Source organism: Anolis sagrei, chromosome 1 (assembly GCF_037176765.1).
Source record: "Anolis sagrei isolate rAnoSag1 chromosome 1, rAnoSag1.mat, whole genome shotgun sequence".
NCBI lineage: Eukaryota > Metazoa > Chordata > Lepidosauria > Squamata > Dactyloidae > Anolis > Anolis sagrei.
The window spans coordinates 34,267,332-34,285,724 of record NC_090021.1 but is presented as its reverse complement, the minus strand read 5'-3'; the positions used below and the strand labels follow the sequence as shown (position 1 = coordinate 34,285,724).

At 38.3% G+C, this 18,393-nt stretch overlaps 1 protein-coding gene across 2 annotated transcripts in view; it reads right to left on the bottom strand.

Moving 5' to 3' along the window:
* Positions 1–17,916, bottom strand: part of KCTD3 (potassium channel tetramerization domain containing 3) — a 44,115-nt gene extending 26,199 nt beyond the window's left edge. The window contains exons 1-9 of one of the 2 annotated variants that reach the window (XM_060754271.2): positions 17,409–17,916; positions 10,818–10,871; positions 9,399–9,444; positions 8,554–8,627; positions 6,777–6,835; positions 5,796–5,876; positions 4,158–4,298; positions 3,422–3,512; positions 1,158–1,348 (exon numbers count right to left, since the gene is read on the bottom strand). In XM_060754271.2, coding sequence (XP_060610254.2) covers positions 1,158–1,348; positions 3,422–3,512; positions 4,158–4,298; positions 5,796–5,876; positions 6,777–6,835; positions 8,554–8,627; positions 9,399–9,444; positions 10,818–10,871; positions 17,409–17,482 — 811 coding nt within the window. In that variant the 5' untranslated portion in view covers positions 17,483–17,916. Of the gene's footprint in view, positions 1–1,157; positions 1,349–3,421; positions 3,513–4,157; positions 4,299–5,795; positions 5,877–6,776; positions 6,836–8,553; positions 8,628–9,398; positions 9,445–10,817; positions 10,872–12,388; positions 12,413–17,408 lie in introns of those variants that run through there. The other variant, XM_060754272.2, reaches the window with a different exon arrangement.
* Between the last annotated feature and the right edge of the window lie 477 nt (positions 17,917–18,393).

Sequence of the window (18,393 nt, the reverse complement as noted above, 5' to 3'; positions counted from 1 at the left end):
CAAGGTCTCATTGAACATTCATCTTATATACATGGAGACTCTTCTAAATGGTGACCAAAGAGTACTGTTACTGCCTTCTTCTTCTGGAAGTTTTTCCTAATCACTGTTTTTTTTAGTGTTTGCAGCCTTAATTGTATTTGTTACTTTTCAATTTATTTTATTTTTAAACCTCTGAACCACACAAATAAATATTCCTTTATTAGAACAGTAAAGCCAAATGAACTAAATATTCACACTATTCTATAATCATTCTACTCATGAAAACTGAATCCTTCCGGGACTTAATTACTTGAGGGCAGGAAACAAACCCACTTCTTTGAATACCTTTCGAAACATACAAGCGATTTTTGGAAAAATGTATCAAGACACCATATCTATAGTTGTGAATAAATTAAATGTGCAGTGACAGTTCTTCATAGCTGGGGGAAAGAGACTGTCATTATCACTACGCCATTATTTAAATGCTATTTTGGAACTCAAGAGATTCCCCGTATCTCTGTCCCTTCTCAAAAAGGCTACTGTTGATGTTTGGAAGCAAGTATGTATTTTAGTAAGCAGTACAGGCTTTCAATCAGATCTCTAGAGTGAAGTACTTGACTTCTCTGAAAGCCTTTTCCATATTTATGTACCTTCTGGTAATGTAAAGCCTTTGGCTCTGAAGCTGTCTGATGCCCAGTGCTAGCCATCTCCGATAATTTCTGTTCAAAAAACTATTAATGGCAAAGCATTGCCCAAATTATGTTTTTGAAGGTTATAAGAAGGAGACCTTGAGAAACATGGCTTTTAGTAAGAACAAGACAAGCTGGCAGTCATTCCAAACTGTCATCTCTAATTCCCACATTTAAGTTCACCATGCAGAGCTGAAATAAGTCAGTCACAAATTAAATTACTTTCTACTTATTATCACAACAGGGCTTCGGCAACACTTTTTGTAATTGACATATACCACCATCTACCCATTAAGGAAACCATTGCTCTTAGATTTTATCATCTTTCCTATTAAGGTACTGCTTTAGCCTATAAGTGATGGCTAGAGGAGAAATAAATGTTAACTGAACAAAAATTAGTTTCTGCTTGCTTTGAGCAAATGAATTTAGACAGGCTGTTACACCAAATGGTAAAACACTGAACTGGGGCAAATCTAACAACATACTCACCTATTTCACTACCACTACCACCATCCTGAACACTCCATAAGATGATGCTGCTCTCAGATGCAACAGCCACCATTTTATCTTTATCTCCATGTGGTCCACCAACAACCTTTGCATTTAATGCCACACGCTCAATAGTCCAATCTAAGTATGGACTGGTGAATACTTGTTGCCATCCAGAGGATTCTTTAATTCTAGGGGAAATAAGTATATATTACAAATATGTTTCTGCAAGGCAAGCTTTTCAAAATATGGCTGAACTTCAGAAAGAATCATTTATTCCAATTTCTAGATCAGAGGAGGGGAGCCTCAAGTCCTTAAGAGGTTTACTCTGTAATTCCCACAATGCTTTTATCACTGACTATGCTGACTTGGGCTTCTGGGTGTTGGAACTGAGAAATATCTGATAGACAAACATTCTCTAGTCCTTGTTCTAGGGAACAGATTACAAATGCATAACATGTCATAATATTCTATCAATTAATATGGGGAGGGCTAAGACTCTGGAGATCGTGATCTGAATTCCTGTTCAGACACTGAAACGCACTTAGGACATGTCACTCTCTCTCAGGTCCAGAGAAGGGCAAAGACAAACCCGCTCTGAACACATCTTGCTAAAAAAAACCCAACTCATGACAGGTTCATATTAGGGTTGCCTTAAATCAGAAATGACTTGAAAGTATACAACAACATGCCTATATAAGGAGAGAGATTTTATCCTTGATAGGCAAAACAGAAATACTATTGAGCACCAACAAAGTACTATCTAGATAAGTGCTATAATACATAATGGAGTTCTGATTTTATCTGCTTGTTGTTGTTTATTTGTTCAGTCGCTTCCGACTCTTTGTGACCTCACAGACATATTTTTTAGAGCAATTAAGTGAAATTTCTCTAATTCTCTAACAGATAGACAGGAAATGTTCATACATGTTCACAATTCTCAGCAAATTAAAGTGGCATAGGATATTATTAATGTCTAGATACTGTAGAAAGACTAAAAATGACACATCATGCTTGCAGGCATACAAACTGTTATAATATTGTACAAAAGAGATGATTAAAAAGAGAGAAGCTTGTCACCAGTTTTCAAAGTTTCATAATAGCTCCTTATACCTGGAACACACATTATTATGTGAGATGGGTCAAAAAATAGGTGTTTCTCAGTCAAGCTACTGACAGTCCTACTGACAGTCCATTTGGCCCTCTGCTAGGGCCAAATGGAATGGCTGCTAACAAATAATTCAAGGGAGAGAAGGATCCAAACGGGAGTTAGCACCAGTTAAGTCAATGGAACTAGATGTACCATCTCATACTGCTGAAGCCGGGGAAAAAAAGACTGAATGCTCAAGTACCAAGGCAGGAGCTGTGTTCTGTTGCAAAACCATACAAAACTAGATCTACATCATAGGTATTCTGAAATACTGACACATAAAAAGTTGTAAACAATTTCTGCAAATTTATTTATTTAATTTATTTATTTCATACGCTTCTATCCTGCCCTTCTCCCCACAAGGGGGACTCAGGGCAGCCTCACATAGGCATCAGCAATGCTTACAACATATACATCATAAGAATAACAGTTAAAACAGTAAAAACATTTTAAAACATTGTACAAATCAACCAATAAATTGCAGAAGCAAGCAAAAAAAAATGCCCGGAAAAACAACTATCCTACTCACTTGGATTTTTTTTTTTTTTTTTTGCTATTGGGATCCTTTTTGTTACAAACAAAACACGTACCTTTCTATTTTTCAGTAAAACAAGATGTAAGAAAGTAGAGGTAACTCATAGTAAGTCAGAATTTGCATATTTGCAGAAAATCTTGTAATTTGTTTCAAACAAATCAAACTGGACTTGTTTATCAGCCAAAATTGAATTATATCCCAAGATTTAGGGAAGCAGTTTCCCTGTTCTTGAATTGAGGGACTATTGTTTCTATTAGAGTACCCAGTTGAAATAACATGCCCCAAAGACTGCCATTATTTTTACACTGATTAACATTTTAACAAAACGTAAGTAATCACTTCACAATGTTAAGTTATTCCTCAAATAACAGCATCAGCCTGTTCTTATGTAGCCAGAGAAGCACACCTCACTGCCAGCACAACACAACGATTTATACAGGTTGCAGCAAAAATCCTGCATTGCATCTAAATTGGATTATCCCATACAATGAAACATCCATGCTAACATTTCTCCTGCAGAACAGAACACGTTAAAATATTACACAATATGAAAAGCAGCATTGGCAATTCTGTATTTACCTGTAACAAACTGCAAAGTGAGCATATGCAGCTACAATCCAGTTATGATGACCAGCCACTATCAAAACTTTCCGTGGATCCACAGGAAACCCTTATAAAACAACAATACAGCAGAGGTATGTTATTATGGATCATTAGCTTTTTTACCTAATCTTTACTACCATTGCAGTTGTACAGTCATGGCAACTACATTCTAAAGTTCTGGACATACTGTACAAATGTATTCGAAATGTGATACTATAGGACTAATCACAGTTAATCAGAACTCAAGCAACTGTCCATAAACATTAACTAAAATTGCATACTGCATTCACAAAGCCGTTTTTATAATAGAACAGAACAGAATAGTTTATTGATTAGCCCTTAGGCCATATCACAATACAATTAAACTGTGTCACATTAAGTTTTGTCTTCATTTCCTTTTAACTACTGCATTTCAATATTCAGGATGATGATGATGATGATGATAATTAACTTTATTTGTTACTCACATTTTCTCGCAGCTTGAGTTATGGAACAGCGTTCATGGAATGGTACAGTATGGAGTATAATATTAGTCAGGCCTACTTTTAATAGTAAGTTTCAAGCAACCAGAAACTACATTTATCTGGCATCCACCAATCCCAATGGTTAACTGAGTGTCTACTGCATTTTTTTTTTTGCTGTAGCAAACATCACAAGAATTTTTTTTTAAAATATTGCAACTGCACTAAAAAATTACGACAATTTTAATCACCTAGCCTAACTGCATCCTCTCCAGCACCAGCAAGTGAAGGCTGCATGTTTCCTCCACGTGCTTCTCCTTCTGGACCATTCTGAGGTGACCTAACATCAGCAGACACACCTGCAGAACTGCTGATCTTGCGACTTGGAATGCCTGCAACAAAAATGAAGACATTTGTCTTTACTGTCCTTTATTATTGTTGTTGTTTATTTATACCCCACTTTTTCTCTCTGCAAGGAGTCTCAAAGCAGCTTACATTTAAAGCATTTCAGTACAATTTAAAATCTACAACAATACAAACATTAAAACATAATTAAATATCAATGGTATTAAAAATTCACAGTCAAAATGTAAACAAACATATTTGAAGTAAAAACCACAGCACTCCCCGACTTGATCTTAAAAAACTTCTTTAAAAGCCTGCCTGAATAGAAAGGTTTTAGCCTGCTGCCAGAAGGACAGCAGGGAGGGAGCTATTTTGGCTTCCCTGGCAGAGAGTTCCAGAGTCGAGAGACAGCCACTGAAAAGACCCTCTCTCATTCCCATCAACCAAGTTTGCGATGGAATAAGGTGATCTGAAGATCTCAGGATGTTACGGATTCACCAGCAATCAGAATAATATAGGACCTAGGACTGGGCCCTACATAAAGCAACTCATAACAGTAAAGTACTCAGAGTTAAAAAAAAAAAAAACAAACCAATGGAAAGAAACTTTACAATCTCTTCCCCCGATTTCCAAATACTGCTTCTAAGTAACAGAATTGGAAGGTGGGGAAAGGCTAGAATGGTACTGAGGTTGAAGTAGAATGCAGAGAAATCTTGACTATTAGACTAAGGTGTTGCCATACAATTTTAGTTAAATTCTGTTTTCTTCCCTCAACAGTCCACTCTATACTTTTCCATGACATTTCACCAGAAGCTTGGTGAAAGTGTGGCATCCTTCACAATCCAATCCACCATTCTTTCAAATAAAAATATTGCCTACAATTCATCAGTTCTAAAATGCCATCAATTGTAAGGCATGCACTAATTTCAGTACCACTGACAGAAAAAAAATTTTTTTAGAGATGTTTATATGGGAAATGTGTGTCTTAGAACAGAGGAAATATAGTATATAATTTTGGTGTGCAGTGACTTATCAATATCAAGACAATAACAAGTCAGATAGTGAGAGCTTATCAATTGTAAGGGTTCTCACTGGATAGATCAGTCCATTCATCAGAACAACAGTGAATGACCGATGGCCCCCCATCTGTTGTTGGATTGCAACTCCTCTTAATCCTACAGCGAATATCCAGGAGAGAATTATGAAGGAATAAAGGAGTAGCAATTCATCAACACCTGGAAGGTTAGTTTGCTCACCTCTCCCAAGTGCTGCTTGGGCTGGAAAAAAGGGGTAGAGAAGGAAGGACAGCTGATTTTCTTTCTCTGATTTTGGTAAGGGAAGAGTAATGGGGTGGGAGCACTTGTAGCCTCTACCTCTTACTTTACAATGGGTCCTTATTCCAACATTTGAGTCAATCCAGCTAGTGGGTTGATTTTTTTGTTAATCCAAAGCCTAATAAACGTGGCATCCATTTGTTACAAAAAGAGAACAGAGCTTTTCTTTCCCCAGAGGATAGGAATCACCCACACACAACATGTATGTACCTGGAGGTGGAAGATATCCATGAAAAAGGACACTGCCACAAGAGGAACGCTCCAGCTCTTCACATAAGAGCAATCTTCTTACTGAAAGGAAACAGCATGTATAGTGAGAACCAATTACATATATGCAAATGAAATATGGTTTAATCCACAATGCTTTGTATTTCCTTTATTGTCAAGTACAGAATCTAAAGATGAATGCAGGTACATGCTGAGCTCACTTTAGGGCTGAGCTCAAATGTCCCTTCCCATTTTGCTAAAATGAAGTGATAATGATAAATCATTACTATGGTGACTTCCATTCTCCAGAAAGGTCACCAAATCCATCTCCAACATTAAAATTTCAAATCATTAACAAGATCCTAAGAAGTCTAAAGTAGTTAAGGATTAAAATACACTTTATAATGTCACAGTACACAGCAAACACCCTCCTAACTATCAATCTGAATCTCACCAATGAGACCCTTTTTGGAGGGATTTCTAAATTAGGGCATTGCAGTGCAAGTGACCCTGATCCACATTACACCCATGTATACATCCCTTTGTGGTAGGAATCAAAGGATGTGAAATTATGAGATTAGGGTATATCATGTGTAGCAAAAAGGGGAAATCTGCCCTGAGAACAGGCGAGTTAATATTATCTTTCTTTCCCCCCACAACTGAACCAAATGTTATTGTCTGTAAATTTATGGTAAGCAAACAATATTGTTTACTACCATTTACTCTAAACAGAATTTAAATAGTTGTTGTTGTTGTTGTTGTGTGAACACCAGTTTTTTCTGGTTTACAAAAACCTTAAAGTGAACTCATCACCACATTTTCTTGGCAAGATTTACTGAGAGGAAGTTTGCCTTTGCCCCCCTCTGAGGCTGAGTGGGTTTCCATGGCTGAGCAGGGATTCAGACCCTGTTCTCCATAGTCCAACACTCAGACTACAACACTGAGCAAATTCAAACTACTGAAAATTAAAATGAGCATATTTACCTAAAGGTGTGATTCCATAAAATTCTGCTTCATGTCTGAGTACATTAATACTCACTCCCCTGCAAAAAAAAATGAGCATGAATATTAATCACTAGCTCTATAGTTCAGGCACCAAAATTCCAAAGAAAAGCTAAATCTCTTATAAGAAATGGCAATTTTATATACAAGCAAAATACTTGATACAAGATACAACAGAAAACAGTTCTACAGGTTATCGACAAATAGAAAGTTCTACACAAACTTAATGCTGATTTACAAACATTCAACTTACAAACAACTCATAGTTAAGAACAGGGATGAGACAACAGGAAGTGAGATAAATCTACCTCTAGGAAGAGAAATTCACCCCTGAAAGAGTTATCATGGGGAAAAGGTGTCCCAACTGAAGCTTTATAACTGATCCTTGTTTCCATAACAAGCCATTTTTTTTTCAAAATCCAATTATCACAGGTACAGAAAGTGAGGTGAAGTCTTCTGAACAGGGGCACAGACAGCAAAACAGACACCACAGGCGTTTTATGCTATCCAAAGCTTTAGTTACAAAAAGTGTACCTGTTCTGACTTACATATAAATTCAACTTAAGGACAAACCTACAGAACTTACCTCGTCACAACTTGGGGACTGCCTGTAATTCTTAAATTTAAGCAGTAATTTTCTTAAAATGAGAACACGCCAGTTCCTATGTTGTGTAAACAATTTGTGGTATAGTCAGCATTATGACAGGCACAATGCAAAGCTTTCTCCTCCTCCTGAGATTCTCCTCCTGAAGGAGATTTCATCTGAACATGAGGAAGAACTTCCTGACTGTGAGAGCCATTCAGCAGTGGAACTCTCTGCCCTGGAGTGTGGTGGAGGCTCCTTCTTTGGAAGCTTTTCAACAGAGGTTGGATGGCCATCTGTCAGGGGTGCTTTGAATGCAATATTCCTGCTTCTTGGAAGGGGGTTGGACTGGATGGCCCATGAGGTCCCTTCCAACTCTATGATTCTATGATTCCTCTGTGCAGTCCTCAACACCAGCTGAAAAACAGCTGGGGTCTCCGATCCTTCGAAATACGTTTCAAGGGGACTGCAACAAGAGAGGGGAATTCACCCTACCTGAGACTGTATCTGACAGCATAATTAGAAAGGTTAGATCACCTGTCATTTGGATTGCATACTTTTTTCAGCAAAAAGTGTCAAAAACTAACAAATATTTCGTGTCTGACATTTTCATTGCTAGACTGAACTGCAAAATTTCTGATAGATGATAAAAAGGTTACAGGAGATGAGTAAATAAAAGGATTCACACACGAAGGTCAAAGGTTTAGGGAAGATCCTTAAAGCCTAGCTAGAATCCAGGGACCCTTCAGAATTTCTCTAGAAGTCCACATGAAGCATTTTTAAAGGTAATGTAATCTGTTCAACAACGGAACTTGTACAACTATTGCCATATTTTTGTGATGCTTTAGGGGAGCTTAAGAATTCAACAAATTCATGAAGGATAAGGCTATCAATGGTTACAAGTCACGTTCGGTATATATCAGCTTCGTTATGAAAGCAGTAAACCTCTTAATACCAGCTGCTACAGAAAACAGGAAGGAATGTACTGTTACACTCCTGTTTTGCACACAAGTCATTTGACAACATGAAAGCTGCATTTACATTTCTATCCTACTTGTGGGCTTCAGATAGGCATCTGGTTGTGATGGGGACAAAATGTGTACTGCATAGACCTTTGGTCTGAACCAACAGGGATCCTATGTGTTTTAAATGACAGTGAAAATGAGAATTACTTACCGCAAATCTAATTCCTTTGTTCGAAGAAAATTTAAAATAGGTGCAAAGGCTGCAGGATCTCGATCAATAAATATCTATGAAAAAACAGAGCATATTTATTATTTTGCAGTCATGTTTTAATCAAGAGAACATTTCTAACACAATATATATTCTAATTTGTTCTTTTTTTAAAAAAAATGCCAGTACTACACCTTACATACAGTGCTGAATACATACCATAATTGAATACAAAACTCTCTAAGTCTTTAAGAACAAGACTTTTAAAACTTTGCTAATTTTGATATGATAACTACTCTCACCACTAGCGGTTTCAGATATAATGCTTCATCCCTTAAAATCAACCTGTATAAAATCAAGAGCAAACTCTTCCCATTTACTTAGTGAATATTGTTCAGATATTCCAAAACATCATTTTCACAGAATTTAGAGCCCAGAAAAAATTCTACAGTATAGGCAAATGAGACCAGATTTTAGTTATATATATTTAAAATATATTATTTAACGTTTATTTATTATTTATTGTAACTTTTGTTGATAGTTGAGAATGATGTCACCAGACCATCTGTTGAAGCACTCTTTTGTTTGGTGAGCTTGTTTTCTATTTGGGTCAGTTCGCTTTAATGTCTCCTGCAAATGTTTTGTTGTTTAAGCTATGCCACTAAACCAGAATTGCAAACCAGGACCTTTTACTACTACCTGCTATGTTTTACATTCATTTGTTAATCATAAAGCATTCTCATTTACATATATCAGGAAGTTCAAGCTATGCTAAATCCAAACGAGCTACATTTAATGCTGGAATCAATTTGACTATTCTAAAATAAATAAATAAACTGAATACTCACAGCACCAGTTTCATCTTTCAGTGTTGAAATTCTTCCACTAAGCAAACTAAAGGTAAATAAACAAACAAGCAAATCAATTATTTTTAATTTGGTAGAAATCTAGAAAAGGATTCAAAGAAAAATGAATGAAGGCCATGGATTGTAAGCTAATTGTTCTACTTCTATAAGAACGGGGATTTTTTTGCAAATTCCTCTGTAATATCATCATCCCCCCTCCACACACATGAATGGCAAATTTTCCTCAGGCCCATGAAAATTTTTAAGAGGTAGAAGATGGCTGCAGAGCGGAAGAGGAGAATGTACTGAATCCATGTACTGAATAGTGTACTCCATGTACCCTAACTCTTCCCCTTGCTGAACTTCAGTCAGGATATGAGTCCAGCACAGAGAAAGCTCCTGAACACTGAGAGTAGCTATAGGAGATGACATAAGAGAGGTGACTTTCTCATCTTCAAAGAAACAGATTTGCCTGCCGCCCCTACATCCATGTTTTTCTACCCACTAATTCCCAAACCCACATCTATGGTTGAACTTTAATTTAGCAAGGAGAGTGAGGTGGCAGAGAGAAGATATTTTCAAGCATCATATTTCTATCACAAATCTTATATGGGGATATTTGCATAAAATAATTAGGAGGTTCAGAAATGATTAGGAATCACTTTCTTCTCATCTTCCCCTAATTTTTTTTACAATTGTTTTCTCAGAAATGTGCAGAAGGACACATTTGATAAGATAACATATCATTTAAACATACTATACTGACAAGTTTAAGACAGTATTTCTCAAATCCGAATTTATTACATCCACGCTGGATATAATAACATGAAATTGACAGGCATCACTAGAAGACTTAAAAATACGTTTTAAGATCCTAGAATCTACCTAACACAAGCAAACAGCAAAAAGCAAAATCTATTAGCCAAACAATGTTCCTAAAATGGAGATAAGCCTAAGAAAGAGTACCAGAGATTACCCCAGAGTTCGACAGATATAATGTAGACAATTCATGCAAGTGAATCAATATTCTATGTGATCACATTTAAGATCTATAGGAAATCCCCAAGTTACAAACATCCAACTCATCGTTAAGAATGGGAGTCAGACAACAGGAAATTAGAGAAATGCACCTCTCAAAAGGGAAATCCACTCCTGAAAGAGTTATCATGGGGAAAATATGTCTCCATTGAAGTTTTATTGCCAATCTTTGTTTCCACAACAAGCAGTTTTTTTCCCTTCAAAATCCAATTATCACAGGGAAGGAAAGTGAGGTGAAATCTTTTGAACAATGACATGGATAGCAAAACAAACACCTCAGAACAAATCTTGCTGAGAAAACCCTGTGATAGGTTTGCCTTAGGGTTGCCATACATTGAAAAATGACTTGGGAGACATACTACAAATTAAATCTGTTCACAATACCTGGAAAAGAAAGAGTCTGGAATCCACATTAGTGTTTGTCTTGAAGTGCTGAACCTGAAAATGAAAGGTAAAAAAGTATTGTAATTAGCAAGTTATTCTTTTTTTAATTAACTGACTTTGAATGTACATGGAATATTAATTCATAGGTCAATTTTTCAGGAATTGCAACTTGAAATACATCGATTTCATCAATACCCAAAAATTGTAAAATACAACTTATTTCATGATTTTTCCTGCAAATGAAAAAAGCCATAAGCCACAATCCAGTTGCAATTAGTTGTGACACCCAACTGACAAAATAGGTCAATAATTTAAGTACTAATATGGTCCTTATTGCTTTTAGTTTGTATTTCTACTTAATAAATTTAAGTCCATTTAAAATACAATCTAAAGGTACAGTCTTAAATAAAACACACAAACCTTAGTAAAGGATAGTAGCATCCAGCGAAACATGAGGTTGCTATTGACCACTTGGAGAAAACATACTTAATTTGACTTTTCTAAATTAACTTACATTTATTAAGAAGAGTACTACTGGCTTAGAGCAATAGCCAAACAAACCATTCACATAGTAGTCAACTACATGCAATATAGAAAGTCACCTGTTAAGCTATTTAACATGACATTTTTCTCAACAAAGTACATATTTATGATTTCCCATCAAACGAGGTCATTTAATTTTAGTCTTTTAATTATTATTCATATGCAGAAATAATACAAAAATGAGCAGCACTAATTAAGAATATGAGTTATAATTTTGTTATTTATTATTGTCTCTCCCTATGACACAAGATAGACGTTCCTGTACTATACTAAATAGGATTTATTTTATGTCCTACTTTCTTCCCAGACTTGGGAAGATTTATAAGGGTGATTTATAAAATATGTTTATTTGTTTAAAACTGATACAGATAAAAATTTACATCATACAAAAAATAAAATATACTTAATAAATAAAATACAATTTGAAAGCATAACAAAATATTTTAATTATAAACAAGACAAAATTTGAAAGCATAACTGTTCAATGCAACTAAGTTACAATGAAACCAAACTATATTCAAACAATACTGATAACATCAGAGTAATGATTAATTTGCAACCTCTGATGCAAAATGTTCTTTTTGACATTAAGTATTTATTTAGCTTGAAAAGGTGAATTTCATAACATACTGTAACTAATTCTGGGGACTAAAAGTAAACAATATTTCAACCATTATCTTGTACAAAAATATTGTTTCTATCAGTTAATGGAATTTTTTCAACAAATTCTACAACCTGAGTTACAATATGTTTGCCAAACTTTTTTTTACTAATGCACTTTTTAAAATAGGGCTTATACAAACTTAAAATAATGCTAAGATATTCTAAATATTAACCAGGGGCACATCTACACTGACTACTTAATGTGGAAAGGACAAACACTGCATGGTTCTATTCCAGGTTAATGTGGGTCAAGGCCACCTTAACAAAGTCTTGACCCATGTTAACCAAAGTCGAAGAATACTCTGAATTGTAGAGCAGAATTCAGAGTATCTCTCAAACAGTTAGAGAGAACTGTTTTTACTCACATTCAGTATTTTCTGGGCTCAGGCAGCCCTGGGATAGCAAATATTGTCCCCTCCCCTGTTCTCTATATTGTAGCAGTCTCCAGTCGTGACATACGTCCTACTGGTCAGGCATCAGTTATAGTGACATTGATCAGGAAACGGGAAGGAATGGTGAGAGGACGGGGAAATTTCTTATACAAGGCTTCCTTGTCTTGGCTGTTTTATGTCACACATACATATTGTTTGTTTTATATAAACGGTTTGCTGAAGTGTGTTGACCTGGCCTTCTGTTTTATGGTGCTAGAACCCATTCTTATTCCTTCCACTGTATCTCTGCCTTCAGGAACAAATTTTCTGTTAAAAAAGTAAGGCACAGAAAGACATATGCTTTGTTAACTTAGGTGTGTTGTATGCATAAACGTAAGGCCAAATCCTAAAAGAAGTTAAGGAACTCTTCTAACTTTTTTCACCTGACAGCCACTGCAATTCTGGAAACCCCATCCTGTCCTTAATTTGGAAGGGGCTTGTGGAGTTGGAAAGGAGAGAATGGAATACAGAAACTTCCCTAAACAAGACCACTAATGTGAACATATCTTAGGATTCAAACCAATGTTTTCTATTTAACTCTCCTGAAATTTAATAAAATTCCAACCTAACTAAACAATTATTTAGCAATTACAGGTAAATAACTATGTAGGTCACTTAACATGTTCATTTCTTCCCTCTTTTGCATCCTAAGTACAGTCTGGCATTATAGGAAAATATTATATTGGCCCACTGCATCCCTTGTCATTGCTTGTTATTCAGTATTCATAACGCAATGAATACTGAATAACAAGCAATGCATAGTTTCTTTTTGTTTGTTTTTTAATTTTATACTACAACTTTATAGGGATTTTTTCATATCATTAATTTCCACTCACTATCCATCTGTTGGAAATTAATCTAAGCCATATAGGCAAATTTATTTGGTCTTGTTTCAGGGAAATATATTGTAGGCCAAGATTATAATCCCATAGCCATTTACCTTGGAATAATATTAATTTGGTCAAAGACATACTATTGGGCAGTCACGTTTAAGATCACATTTGAAAAGTATGAGGTGGAAAACCATTTCAAGTTTCATCTAAATTTAAGAATTCCCTAAGGTATAATTCTTCTGCAATTAAAAGAAAATACTAGCTAAACTATTGTCTCCTGACCTCTGGTCTTTCAGGTGTTTTGGACTGCAGCTCCCAGAATCCCTGATCACTGCCCAAGGCAGACAAGGCTTCTGAGAGCTAAAGTTCAAAATACATAGAATATTAGAGTTTGGGAATCACTGAACAATTATCTTTCAACAGCAATGCTTTAGGAATTACAGATGCTCTTGCTTAAAACATTAAAAGGACTCATCATAAATATCATTGTAATTCTTACATTTAGGTAGATCTTGTGATCTGTGAGGTTCAGTATAAAAAGGACTATTGTATCTCAAATTATTCCAGTTAATAAACCTTTAAAACACATGTCTACAGACTGGAGAAGGCTTTTATTGGTTACAAATCAAAGGCCAGAATGTCACAAGTAATTGGTTGTCCAATGCACCAGAAATCCGAAATACTGTTTGAGCCTGTTTCTCAACTGGCACCTAAGCATCTGATGAAACTTGGCCTTCAATTTTATTTTGGCCTCAAGAATGCCAGATATTTCTAAATAATGAAATAGGAACAATGTTTAAGTATTTTGACATGAACACACAGTTCTTCTGTACAATCATCCCACATAATTACACATATATTCCATTGTTTCTGCTGCCAATCAGCAAGAACAATGAGATAACTGACACTGGCTCTCAACATGAGACTGAATCCTCAAAGTAGGCCAAGCAGATGCTTTTAACAAGCAGGTTTTTTTCCTGTCATGTAACAAGGGCATGAATAGATAAATCACTATATCGCCTTAAAAAGTCAGCAATTTTTTCAAACTGAATAAACATAAATTCAAACCAGTTCATTTATAGTTATCTACATTTCCAAATCTAGCTTTTCTAAGTTATCCCATCCTGACGTTTTCCCCAAACAGATCTTTCTTATGGCTGCATTTTATCTGCTAACACAGAAGCTTATCTTGAGTATTATATAACACCAAAATCAGCATATTTTAGAAGTGTACACTTTCTGACTGTATACTGAGTACAGTGTATTCAAATTTGTGTAAAATTACCTTCAGGCTCTGTATTCAATAATATGAAATATCAATGAATTATGGTATTTAGATTTGGGTCCTATCTACAAGAATCTCATTATGTATATATATATATATATATATGCAATACAGATATTCCAAAATCCAAAACACTTCTGGTCTCAGGCACTTTGGAAAGGGATATGCAACCTGCAATTGTTGTTGTTAAATGAATGGGCGACTTCCAAGTCACCCTATCATCAACAGGGCCGCAACTTCCTTGATTGAGTCCATCCATGAGTCTTCCTCATTTCCTACTGCTTCATACTTTACGAAGTAACTACAAGCCCCAATTTACTACAATTTCAATGTGAATGCAGAGTACAGTATGCATTCTTCCGTACCTCATGACTCTAATAATTATTCAGAATTAAAGTAAACAATCTAAAGAAAGCCATACATTAAGGGACCTGATTTTCCTGCCTCTTTTCAGTGTTGTTTCAGATGTGGTTTGACTGCAGCTCCCATTATCCCTCTCTATTTACTCTTCTAACTAGGTCTGGTGGGATATACAGACCAGCAATATCTGGAAAGCTACAAACTGTTGTAGAGATATATGTGAAATAACGTGAACCACAATTCAAGATGGACATTGACAAGAGAAAATGTCTCTGGAAGAGGCAATCAAGTAGTAAGAGGCAGACCATCCCCATAATCAAGCACAATAACCTCTCCACAAGGCCCGGTCTCCTTCCTAAGGTCCCTGGGATTGCAGATAGGGAAGAGTATCCCTCACTGGGTACATCTACACCAGGCATGGGCCGAAGTTTGTGCAGTTGAAGTCCAAAACACCTGGAGGGCTGAAGGTTTCCCATGTCTGATCTACACTGTAGAATTGATGAAGCTTGAAAACACTTTAACTGCCATAGCCTCAAGAACCCTAGAGTTTGGACTTTAGAGAGGCACTAGCAATCTTTGTCAGGGGAGGCCAAAGACCTTGAAAAACAACAACTCCCATGATTCCATAGCATTGAGGAATTGTGGGAGTGGAAATCCAAAACACTTGGAAGGCCGAAGTTTGCCCATGCCTGGTTTAGTCGCACTTCAACTCCCACAATTCCTCAATGTTATGGAATCATGGGAGCTGTAGCTATGCAATTCTGAGGGCTATTGTTTCCCAAGGCCTTCATCCTTCTCTTCCTAAGAGAGCTAGTGCTTGATCAAATTACAACTCCCAGGATTCCATAGCACTGAGCCATGGCAGTTAAAGTGGAGCCAAACTCAACCTTGGGAGTTGTCATTTGGAGAGGCACCAGCCATGGCAGTTAAAAAGAGGTGTCAACTGTATTTTTTCTATAGTGCGCTGTTAGTAATTGTGGGAATTTTAGTCCAAAACACCTCAAAGACTGAAGTTTGCCCAAGCCTGGTGTAGACACACCCAATGCTATGGAACCACAGGAGCTGTAGTTTTACAAAGCCTCTAGCCTTCTCTGCCAAGGAGTGCAAACTACAACTCCCAGGATTTGACAACATGAGCCTTAAAGCCATGGGCCTTAAAGTGGCCAAACTGCATTAATTCTACAGTGTATCTCAGGCATGGGTACTCTTCGCCCCTCCAGGGGTTTTGGACTTCAACTCTGACAATACCAGCTGCTAGGCATTGTAGAAGCTGTAGTTTTACAGGGCCTATAACCTTCTCTGTTAAGGAGTGCAAACTACAACTCCCAGGATTTGACAACATTGAGCCATGGGCCTTAAAGTAGCCAAACTGCATTAATTCTACAGTGTATCTCAGGCATGGGCAAACTCTGCCCCTCCTGGTGTTCTGGACTTCAACTCCCACAATTCCCACACTATCAGCTGCTAGGAATTGTAGAAGCTGTAGTTTTACAAAGCCTATAGCCTTCTCTGCTAAGGAGTGCAAACTACAACTCCCAGGATTTGACAGCATTGAGCTATGGGCTTTAAAGTGGCCAAACTGCACTAATTCTGCAGTGTATCTCAGGCATTGGCAAACTTCGCCCCTCCAGGTGTTTTGGACTTCAACTCCCACAATTCCCACAATATCAACTGCTAGGAATTGTAGAAGCTGTAGTTTTACAAGGCCTGTGGCCTTCTCTGCTAAAGAGTGCAAACTACAACTCCTAGGATTTGACAACATTGAGCCATGGGCTTTAAAGAGGTCAAACTGCACAAATTCTGCAGTGTATCTCAGGCATGGGCAAACTTCGCCCCTCCAGGGGTTTGGACTTCAACTCTGACAATACCAACTGCTAGGAATTGTAGAAGCTGTAGTTTTACAAGACCTATAGCCTTCTCTGCTAAGGAGTGCAAACTACAGCTCCCAGGATTTGACAGCATTGAGCCATGAGCCTTAAAGTAGCCAAACTGCATTAATTCTACAGTGTATCTCAGGCATGGGCAAACTTCGCCCCTCCATGTGTTCTGGACTTCAACTCCCACAATATCAACTGCTAGGAATTGTAGAAGCTGTCGTTTTACAAGGCCTGTGGCCTTCTCTGCTAAAGAGTGCAAACTACAACTCCCAGGATTTGACAGCATTGAGCCATGGGTCTTAAAGTAGCCAAACTGCAATAATCCTGCAGTGTATTTCAGGCATGGGCAAACTTCGCCCCTCCAGGTGTTCTGGACTTCAACTCCCACAATTCCTAGCAGCCTACAAGCTGCTAGGAATTGTAGGAATTGAAGTCCAAAACACCTGGTGGGCCCAAGTTTGCCCATGCCTTATGTAGAGGCACCTTCCTTCCGCCTGCCTTCCCTTTCTGTCCAGGCCCTGCTTCGACCAGAAAGAGGCCTGGCCTCGATCCCGACCCCTCCCCGCTGCCAGCCCCCTCCCACAGGGCTCCTTGCTCACCTGGTCCCCCCGACGTTGAGCTGGACGATCTCCCCGCTGCCCGCCCCGGCGAAGCCCGCGCCGTTGCCCGCCATCTTCCCCAGCAGCAGCAGCTCTGGCTCCGAGCACCGCCTGCCCTCCTCCTCCTCCGCCGCCGCCGCCCCGGAGCCGAGGGAGGGGAGGGGAGGAGGCGGCGGCGGCGCCGGGGAAGCGAAAGGCGCGTCCAGCGAGGCCGCCGCGCAGCCCCCCGCCGCAGGGACGCCCCTCCTCAGGGAGGGCAAGCCTGCCAGGGCCGAGGCTCAGGCGAAGCGCGCGGGCCCAGAAGGCCGCGCCGCCGCCCACGCCAAGGCCCGCTGCTGCCGCCGCCGCCGCCTCCCGCCCTCCTCTTCCTGGCTGAGGCCGCGGCTCCTCTCTGCGGGCCGCGAGGGGAGAAATGCCATAGCAACGCGCGGCACCTGGAGGAAGGGGCCCCGCGAGGGTCAAAATACCGACGCTGTGGCTGCGGCTTCGCGAGAGCGCGAGCGGGAAACGTCATCTGGCGGGAGAAGGGAATTGCACAAGAGCTGGCGCTGGCTTGGCCGCGGCTTTGGGACGCCAGCTGTCTGCTTGTCTATCTCTCTCTCTCTCTCTCTCTCTCTCTCTCTCTCTCTCTCTATCTATCTATCTATCTATCTATCTATCTATAATTTACTGTATTTGTATACCGTCTTTCTCAGCCAATTGGCGACTCAAGGCAGTTTCCAACAAATCAGTATACATAAAACATCTCTCTCTCTCTCTCTCTCTCTCTCTATATATATATAGATATATATAGATAGATGTTTTATGTATACTGATTTGTTGGAAACTGCCTTGAGTCGCCAATTGGCTGAGAATGACGGTATACAAAGGTATACAAATACAGTAAATTTTATATATATAAAATGAGTACTTTAAAAACAAAAGAACCAAAGAACGAAATCACACCAAATTTGGCAACAAAATGTCTCACAACACAAGGAGTGAC